The following is a 9,948-nucleotide window of genomic DNA, read 5'->3' on the forward strand; positions in this document are numbered from 1 at the left end:
TGCTACAAGTACGAAGTGCTGATAACCTGAAAGGGGAGCTGAATCAAGTTTCTGCCAACATACATGGTTTCGAACTGTCATACATTCTAAGTAGGATAAATGAATTTGGAAGAAAAGAACCATCAGTAGATAACATTTAAAACAGAAGGCTTCATATTAGTTTAAATACTTCTCTGAGAAGACAAGGTGCATGATTTTTTAAAAATCACAAATTTGAAGCAGGACTTAGTTGGTGATTTGAATTATAGCCTGGGACTGCCAACTTATGCCCCTCCTTTGCTTCAAAAAAAGTATAAGAAAGAGTGATGAGATCAACATTCACCATTCTTGGATCTTCAGCAAATTCAGGATCAATGTAGAAAAATACTGGCATATCTACTTCCTCTTGTGGATTAAGCCTTTGTTCTTCAAAGCAGAAGCACTAAAAGTTATAGAAAAGTATTCATTAGTATTTCTATTCTGCTACCTAGAATAGAAACTGTGCTTCATTTATTGGCTTTAATAAGCATACTGTTAATTAAATCTTTAAATTCTATGATAGGATAACAGCATCTTTCATCTCTGATTGACTTTTGCTTTTAAAGATCGAGAATCAGCAAATTCTTCTAATCTTAAAAAAACTGATATCCATATAGTTTGGTTCTCAACCTCTGCATAATTATTATAAGCAATGAAGAAATAGTTTGAATTTTAAAATAAATGAATTTCAAAAATTTGTATCTTCTAAAAAAACACTGCAGTAAATTTATTACCAAACAATCTCAGGTACTTTGATCACATTCTGTAACATCTGCATTCAGTTATACCTGTATTTTATTGAAGTACTGTCCGGCTTCAAATGGTACAACATTGTATGTAGAAATTCCGATTACTGGTTTGTCAGTAGGATTCTTAGCTTTATAAAACGCCAGTGCTGTCTCTCCTGGCACTACCTGTTTTAAGGAAAATACACATTATCGACACTTTAAATCTTACAAATCTGCACTCCATACTAAATTAGTCAGTCATTTCAGACCATAATACCTAATCTAATTTTAAGAGTTAGCAAAATAAATAATGAATGCTACCCAAGAACGTTTGACCTTCAAATGTTACTTGCATGTCAGTGGAGAACCACTGTTCTATTACGCATACATTACGGATTGTTCTCTTCTATGTCTGAAGTCTTGAAGTGATAATCTGCAGATGAAGTTATTTAAAATGTGTCCAAGAACAGCCAAATCTAACTTCTTAACACTTACCCTGAATATTATATAAACTGACTAAAGATTCTGTTTAGAAAAAGGCTTCCCTTCTCTGGTGACTCAGACGGTAAAGAATCTGCCTACAGTGCAGGAGACCTGGATTCGATCTCTGGGTTGGAAAGATACCCTGGAGAAAGAAATGGCTACCCACTCTAGTATTCTTGCTTGGAGAATTCCATGGACAGAGGAGCGTAGCGGGCTACATACAGTCCACGGGGTTGCAAAGAGTTGGACATGACTGAGTGACTTTCACTTCACTTTTTAGAGAACATTACCAACCTTAAACTTAGTTTACAACCAGAGTAAATTATATGTATAACCAAAGTAAAACTGACTAGATAGAAATTTCATTTAGCCAAAAAGCACTAATACTTTTCTTTTGAGAGAAAATAATGGATAAAATAAATCGCAAGCTTTAAAGTACTTGGACACTGACTAGTGTCCTAGGGATGCTCTGTCACATGTACCAGATTAGCCACTAATACCTTGTGTACTACTATGTGACTGGAATTAATACTCAGAACCACAATCTTTAACACCCTCAAACACTGAAGAGATTCAGTCAGGATTACTAACCTGGGAAAGCACTATCATTCATAGAGTTTTCCAGTAAGAGTTACAATTAAATTTTTCTGGCTTATTCCTCAGTTCATGAGGTAATTCCAGCTAAATCCTCTAGGCAAGATGTTAAGCAACTTTTAAGGTGCATAGTCTTTCTGAGCTAGAATGTAACTTTTTGGCATGATTACTTCAAAAATCCTTAAATTTATTTTAAGAGATACGGATGCGCTGCTGCTGCTATGTCACTTCAGTCGTGTCTGACTCTGCGACCCCATAGACGGCAGCCCACCAGGTTCCCCCGTCCCTGGGATTCTCCAGGCAAGAACACTGGAGTGGGCTGCCATTTCCTTCTCCAATGCATGAAAATGAAAAGTGAAAGTGAAGTTGCTCAGTCGTGTCCGACCCTCAGCAACCCCATGGACTGCAGCCTTCCAGGCTCCTCCGTCCATGGGATTTTCCAGGCAAGAGTACTGGAGTGGGGTGCCACTGCCTTCTCCGAGAGATATGGATATTTTGATGTAAACCAGTAAACTACTTTCCAGTATAACCAATGTTTTCCAACAGTTTCCTATATCATCTCTGCTGCTGCTGCTGCTAAGTCACTTCAGTCGTGTCCGACTCTGTGTGACCCCACAGACAGCAGCCCACCAGGCTCCCCCGTCCCTGGGATTTTCCAGGCAAGAACACTGGAGTGGGTTGCCATGTCCTTCTCCAATGCATGAAAGTGAAAAGTGAAAGTGAAGTCGCTCAGTCATGTCTGACCCTCAGCGACCCCACAGACCGCAGCCTTCTAGGCTCCTTCGTCCATGGGATTTTCCAGGCCGGAGTACTGGAGTGGGGTGCCATTGCCTTCTCCGATATCATCTCTACCTGGGGTAAATAAGTTTAAGTGTTAGTCACTCAGTTGTGTCTGACTCTTTGAAACCCCAATGACTAGCCCGCCAGGCTCCTCTGTTCATGGGATTCTCCAGGCAAGAAAGAATACTGGAGTGGGTAGCCATTCCCTTACTCAGGGGATCTTCGTGCCCCAGGGATCAAGCCCGGGTCTGCTGCATTGCAGACATATTTTTTACTGTCTGACGCATCGGGACAGCTGTTCCTACTCTCAAGATTGGTGACCAGAGAACTTTTTAGTGAACTCTTAATATGATTCTAATAAAAATAGGACATTTTCCATTGCTCCAAAGTGACTTTTATTATGACGCCATATAACTTAAAAGAATATTTGTTGCATTAAATGTAGTGCACTGTCAAAAAGTAGTCTGTGGGTATAGAAGAATTACAGTAATGGAATCTGTCAGTATTCTGAAATTAAGTTTAGATGAGTGTTTCCTAAATTGTGAAACAGTAAGTGATGAAAGAATCAATCTTTAAATTGGAAAAAGCAATCTTTTAAACATTGTTTTAAGTACTTACATATATTTCTGTTTGCTGAGGTCTAAAGTTCCACTGGAGACTCGCATGCACATCTGCATTAAAGGTGATTTTAATGATCCGATCCTTAACAGGTACCATGTTTTCAATCTGGTCTGATGCATGACCTGCTACTGCTGATCCTCCAAGTCCAGTAGTCTAGGAAAAGATAACAAGGCATAATATGCTATACAAAAGTACAATAGTTTTAGGTGCTGATGACCTATTTACTGGATGAAACAAAATTTTAAAAATAATAATCCAGTAGCAAGGTTTACATACTATCACTGACCATTTCCTATGAATGTGCTAATGATTTGACCACTTTTTGGGTGTCAAGGGTCTATGTATGTTAAAGTCATATTTTTCTGTAATCACCTGGTTGTAAAAATGATCAAAAATGAATCATCTGAAAGAGAATGGACTCTGCACTGATAACAGAGCTCTGAATTTTTAGCTGAACTTTTCATTAAACATCTTTCTCCTTATTGCTAGTATTTTATAACCACTATTATGAATAGAAATAAAATATACCCACAATGCTGTCATTTCAATAAAACTATTTAATTCCATTTTCCACATTCTTATCTGGTCCTTTTCTGTATCATAACTTTTAGTGTAAGATTAGTTTGTAAATTCACTTCTATAGTCTGCTTTCCTCAAGCATCGTTAAGTATTTTGCCATGTTGGTAAAATGTTTCTGTAAATGTTTTCTGTATTTTTTGTACAGCTTTTACATAGTATCATCAGTTATATCAGAGAACCTGATCTCTTTGGTCACTCAATGGACTAATCATAAGGCATCAGGATAATCTGTATCTGACACTTCTTGCCTATCTTCATTGCTGTTACTTATTTCCTTATCAGAGATGCTTAAAAAAAATCCTTACTTCCAGGGTCATCATTCTTCTGATGCTTGAGGCTGCCAGAATTCTGGTCTCCGGATAATTAATCTGTTACTATACTGGGAAAAAAATACCAAATTTGAGGCTATGGAAGACTCCCAGCAAAATACAGTACTACTACCTCGGCTTGTTAAACAAGTCAATCAGCTTCACTAAACTGCCACGCATTATGAAGTTACATTATAACCCTACAAAACACATCAGAGGGCAAGCCTTTATTTACCCTTGTTTAATCAGAGGGCAAGTCAATTCTTCTGTTCAAGAAGGCTATGTTTTAAGATGTAACTTGTTTCTGAAGAACCTGAGTCACTTGAATGTTTTCTTTCTGACAGTCTTTGAATACAGTCTTCAAATTAGTGTGATGATTTGCAAAATTAAACAAGAATAGAAAAAGGCCCTGAAAAGAAAATGTCCTGTGCTCTAGTCTAGTTCTGTCACTAAGTAACTCCAAAAACTCAATTTTACTTTCTTTGGGCTACACTTTCTATACTCATAAAATGAGCTCGTTGTATGAAGTGGTTTACATAATCCCTTACTTTTGGCTCTAAAGTTCTGTGATTCCAAAAATTAAAAGATGTTCTTTTGGAAGTGTCACTACTGAACATCCAACTGTGATTTAAGTTTAGGATTGCAAACCACAATAGATTTTTACTTTCCCGCCCTGCACTTTCATCCATGTGAATGAAATCTGTCATTTCAGTTTGGGGCAGGGTTTCTCAATCTTGGCACTAAAGACACTTTGGATAGGATAATAATTTGTTTTTTTTGGTGGGGTTGGGGGAGGGGTCTGTTCTCTGCAGTGCTGGATGTTTAGCAGCATCCCTTAACCTCTACCCACTAGGCAGCACCCTCCCCCTGCACCTCCCAGATTATGGCAACTAAAATGTCTTCAGATATTGTTAAATATTCCCTGGAAAATAAAATCACCCACCCACCTCCCCCTGTCCATGCCCCGTGGTTTGGGGAGATCTACACTAGATGTTTTGGATTCAGTTCTGTTTATGATTTCATCAATGGTAGTTTGGGGATTCATGCTTGGTCCAGGCTAGCTTGTGATGAACATTAACTCACATTCTACACTCATCCTCCAGCAATCAAGCCACTGCCCCTTCCCATAAAAATGCTGATATTAAGAGACTAACAAGTCCTTTAGATTCTAGTTTCAATATTATTGGTGACTCCGATGTACAACAAAGTTTGGGAACCCGCTATTACTCACTTAGTGAATGAACCCAAAGTGTAGCTCTCATTCATGGCACGGTTTTAAAACAGAAATTTCTGGACCCTACCCAGGTCTCCTAATCAGAATCTCTGGGGTAGGGAAGCCCTGATATGTTTAAGAAGCTCCATGGGTGACCTAATGCCCAAAGCAGCAAACTACTGATTAAGAACTTAGCAGAACATGTATATGTAACAGGTGAAGTAGCCCTGTGCCTGCGGTTCCCAAACATTAAGTCTGCATCACAATCTGCTAGGGAACTTATTAAAATACACATTGCTGGGCCCTGCCCACCAGAGTTCCTGATTAAACAGTTCTGGAGTAGGATCCAACAATCTGTACTCAAGTTCCCCTCTCAGGTAATGATGCTGCGGCTCGTGGGAGGGTCTGCCCTTTGAAAACCACTGCACTAGAGTTTCTGATCTAAAAGGGAGCCCGGAGGAAGGACATAACAGTTACATATTAACAAAGGGGTAAAGCCTTGAAGTCCTAAATCACAGTAGTTTGTACAGATAAAAAGCTACTCCCAGTTTAAGCAGAAGTAGCAAGCAAACTCCCGTTTCCAGGCTTAACCTTTGCACAGAACCTGCATGTGTTTCACAGAGGGAATGTATGAACATAAATTACATTTTAAAAGCAGGCAGGCGTGTGAGCAGCAGGACATTGCTGGATACAGGAGTGTAGACTGCAGACCTTTCGGGTGGTAGCTCTGAGAACAGGGAATTTCACTCGGCAGTGGGGTACGGGCAAGAACACAAGAGCTCGAGTTGGACCGGCAGCTCTGTCACTAGCTTTCTTGATGAACTTCAAGGCCCGTTTTCCTCGGGGAGGTCATTTCGGGCAGTCCTCCACCGGGCCCCGCGGAGCCTCGCGGTCTAGGGAGCCGCCCCGGTCCTCCGCCCCTCCAGAAGGGCCGCCGGGGGGGCCGCGCCAGCCCTACCTGGCAGTAGAGCCGGTAAAGGGGCACGGCGGCGTAGGACGCGCCCAGCATGCCCACCGCCGCCGCGGCCACGTAGGTGAGGACCGTCTTGTTCCGCCGCCTCCAGTCCTCCTCCTGCGAGCGCGTGTAGGGGTTCGTGCTCTTCGGCCGCCGAGCCGGCTGCTCCGCCGGGCTCGGGCGCCTCCATGTCCCAAACCGCCTCAGCCCCTGGTCAGTACCCGCCGGCCCGCTCCTCCCCGGCCGGAGACACGGCTCTGCCCTCTCGGCAGCCCGGGTTGGGCGCCCAAGGTGGCGCCAAGGCCACCCGCAGAAAACGACGCGTCTCCAAGCCGGACGCCAGAGCCCTCCCATGACGCCCGGAAAGCGCGCCCGCCTGTCAGGGGCAGGGGGCCGGATCTCGCGAGGCCTCCTCGGTCCCGCGAGCTCTGGGTTGAGCCCGCCGCTGCCTAGGCTACGGTTCTCAGCCGCCTTTGCGGTCGGGCTACGGAGGCCGGTTGGCCGGTAAGTTCGCGATTTTGTTAATAACTGTTCCTCCCACTTCGCTTTCCTCCAGTATTTGTTTAGCTTACTTTCAAGAAAACGCCTCGCGCTCCTCCGCCTGCACTCCCTCATCACATGGCTTGTGTCCCTGAAATTTCCAGCCCCCAGCAGGCTTTGTCTCGCCCTGGCACGGCCGTGTCCCGCGCGGGCCCTTGGTGGCCGGTCCGCTATCAGTGTCCTGGGTTTGGACAGGGAAACCTTCCTGTGTCAACCACAGCCCGCTTGGACCCTCGCACACCTTTATTTTCTCAGCTCCTGGGAATCGGCTTCTGTTGGTCTCGTGTCCCTTAACCACTTTTCCAGTGAAAATTAACCAGTTCTGGGGCGAGAGAGACGTCGTCAGACTGGTTTTTGAGAGGATGGTGACCGGGCTGTGAGGATCATTTAAGGAGGGGTTGAAGGGAATGGACTGCTTATCTTGAAAAATAAACGCACGGGAGATGTAATAGCTTTTTTCAGTTGTCCTACAGACCAAACTGGGGCGGAAGGCACAGCCGATTTTGCCGTAATGAAAGGAAGCATCTTGCAAGGAACTATGACATCAGATTCCAAGGTTACACAAGTCTAGATTCATACCCGGGTCCTCACTGTGGCCTTGTGTCCTCAGGCCAGTTGTTTGACCTCTTTAAAACTTAGCGGCCTTACTTGTAAAATAAAAATCGTAACAGTATATATGAAGATATGCATGTGAAGTGATTTTCACAGTGTAAGCATTTAGTGAACGTTAGTCTTTATTGCTAATGTCCAGAGTAGTTATAATTATCCCCATTTTGTGGATGAAAAGACTGAAATCCTGTGAAGTTAAATGACTTCAAATCATTCAACATTTATTGTACTATTGTGGGCCAGACATCGTTCTACCTACTGGGGCTACAGCACAGAGAAAGTCAAAGAAGATCAGTTATAGAATGTGTCCTTTTACTGAAGGGACTCAGGAGAAAGGCAAGTAACAGATACACAAGAATTTCAGATAACAATCAGTACAGTGTGATTGAAAGTCAAGAGGAGAGGCACTAAAGAAAGGTCTATTTGAGCCTAGTCCTGGGTGATGATAAGGAGCAACCTACCAATGACAATTCTAAGTCATGCAAAGGCGATTAGGCAAGAAAGAGCTACTTACCACTGAAAAACAAAAAGGAGGCCATTGTGAGCAGGAGAAATGGGCCAGGTAATAGTGCCTTTTAGGCCATGTCCAAGGTTTATATTTTTAAAAATTTACTTTTAACTGGAGTATCCAGGGTTTGTATTTTATTCTAAAAATAATATGAAGCTTACAAGTGAAATCTGATTCACATTTTTAAAAAGATACTGGTTTTGGAATGGAGAGTGGACTAAGGGGAAGGGAGCAAAAAAGAAAATAGAACAGTTAGGAGGCAGTTGCAGTAGTCCAGGTGAGTGATGATGGTCACCTTGAAAGAGTAATTGATTAACTTGTGGTCACATGGCCAGAAAATTACAAACAAAAAATAAATAAATAAAAAGTATCTTCTGACTCTTCTACTTTGCACAAAAATTTCAAGATTCTTTCATTCTGAAAATTTATACTTGTGTTATGAGAACATTTGCCAGGTTTTTTTTTTTTCATCTGTAACTACCTTAGTTCTTACACCAGACTGTCATCTCTTTTAGGTTGAAAACGTGTCATATTTTAAATTCCTTACAGCATAGACTCAAACCCCATGCAACTGTTAATGTCACTGAAACCAACAAAGCATTCCCTTTGACCATTCTTTTTTTCCAGGCAACCCTTCAATGTATCAACAGGTAGCAGCATAAATTTGTCAATAATAATGTCTTTGTTTTGGATTTTTATTTATAATTAGTTGCAAATGAAATTACTCTTTTCCAAGGTACAGTAATCTTGGTAGCAGTAGAACAGTATTGACTGCAGTTCTTAATGAGCCTGAATATGCTTGTGACGTTGCATAAATCATTCTGATAACTAATGCTAAGTAATGGCTTCTACCATGAATGAAATGGGGACACCTTAGGTAAGGCTAGTGTAGCCCTTTCCTGCAGGGAGAGATGTTTATTTCAAACTTAAAACATCAAGGACGGGACTGACATCTCAGACTTGGCACCTTTAATTTGTAATATCATTTTTTAGCAATAAATAATTGAATCTTATGAACCCTTTCTACTTACCTATGATCATGTCCAATTTTACATAGTAGGTAAAATAGTAGGTTATTTTTCATACAAACCATTTAGGAGAGGTAACAGCTGAGTGAAATAGGTGAAGGTAGGAAAAGAAGGAAAAATGGAAAAAAAATGGTTTGATAGTCATAATGTTTTCTTATCTGATTATTGGTTTTTTAGGCTTTCTGAAGATGCAAAGATTATAAAGATGTATTGTTTTTAAAATTCAGTTTGTAATTACATTTTTTAGTATCTTTACCATGTGTTTAGTATGTTTACTGTGTTCATTATGTTTTCCGCTTAGTGCACAATAGTGGCATGAAGTTCTCTCAGTAAGTCTTAATATGCTAGTTTCTTATTTCCTGGCAGCTTCCTTTAAATAACATGTTTGAAAGGCTACTCCATTTAAAAGGTCTTGAATAAGTTTATATGATTGTCAGTTAAGGTGAAATGAAAACAGAAGTAATTTATCAGTAAAAGGCATTTTTTTTCATATTTTATTTTATTATTATTTTTATGTTACAATATTGTATTGGTTTTGCCATTCATCAACATGAATCCACCACAGGTGTACATGTGTTCCCAATCATGAACCCCCCTTCCACCTCCCTCCCCATACCATCTCTCTGGGTCATCCCAGTGCACCAGCCCTAGGCATCCTGTATCATGCATCGAACCTAGACTGGCGATTTGTTTCTTATATGATATTATACGTTTCAATGCCATTCTCCCCAATCATCCCACCCTCTCCCTCTCCCACAGAGTCCAAAAGACTGTTCTATACATCTGTGTCTCTTTTGCTGTCTCGCATACAGGGTTACCGTTACCATCTTTTAAATTCCATATGTATGCGTTAGTATACTGTATTTGTGTTTTTCTTTCTGGCTTACTTCACTCTGTATAATAGGCTCCATTTTCATCCACCTCATTAGAACTGATTCAAATGTATTCTTTTTAATGGCTGAGTAATACTCCATTGTGTATATG

General features: G+C 41.1%; 1 protein-coding gene across 1 annotated transcript; it reads right to left on the reverse strand.

Annotated features, from left to right (window-relative positions):
• Positions 1 to 30: 30 nt before the first annotated feature.
• On the reverse strand, positions 31 to 6,633 carry COX11 (cytochrome c oxidase copper chaperone COX11). Its single transcript, XM_068976805.1, has 4 exons — positions 6,283 to 6,633; positions 3,222 to 3,377; positions 807 to 932; positions 31 to 421 (listed from the first exon to the last, which is right to left on the reverse strand). Exons 1-4 carry the CDS (start codon positions 6,631 to 6,633, stop codon positions 206 to 208), a joined length of 849 nt encoding a protein of 282 aa, XP_068832906.1. The 3' UTR covers positions 31 to 205.
• Positions 6,634 to 9,948: the final 3,315 nt, after the last annotated feature.

The sequence above is a fragment of the Capricornis sumatraensis genome, chromosome 8, assembly GCF_032405125.1.
Source record: "Capricornis sumatraensis isolate serow.1 chromosome 8, serow.2, whole genome shotgun sequence".
In the NCBI taxonomy this organism is placed as follows: Eukaryota; Metazoa; Chordata; class Mammalia; order Artiodactyla; family Bovidae; genus Capricornis; species Capricornis sumatraensis.

Bases quoted from the DNA above. Each gene is read 5' to 3' on its own strand.
- COX11 (XM_068976805.1), bottom strand. From the start codon at position 6,633: ATGGGAGGGCTCTGGCGTCCGGCTTGGAGACGCGTCGTTTTCTGCGGG. The intron at 3,378-6,282 runs GTAGGGCTGGCG...ATCTTTTCCTAG, and splicing joins TTTACCGGCTCTACTGCCAG to ACTACTGGACTTGGAGGATC. The intron at 422-806 runs GTATAACTGAAT...TATAACTTTTAG, and splicing joins AGTACTTCAATAAAATACAG to TGCTTCTGCTTTGAAGAACA.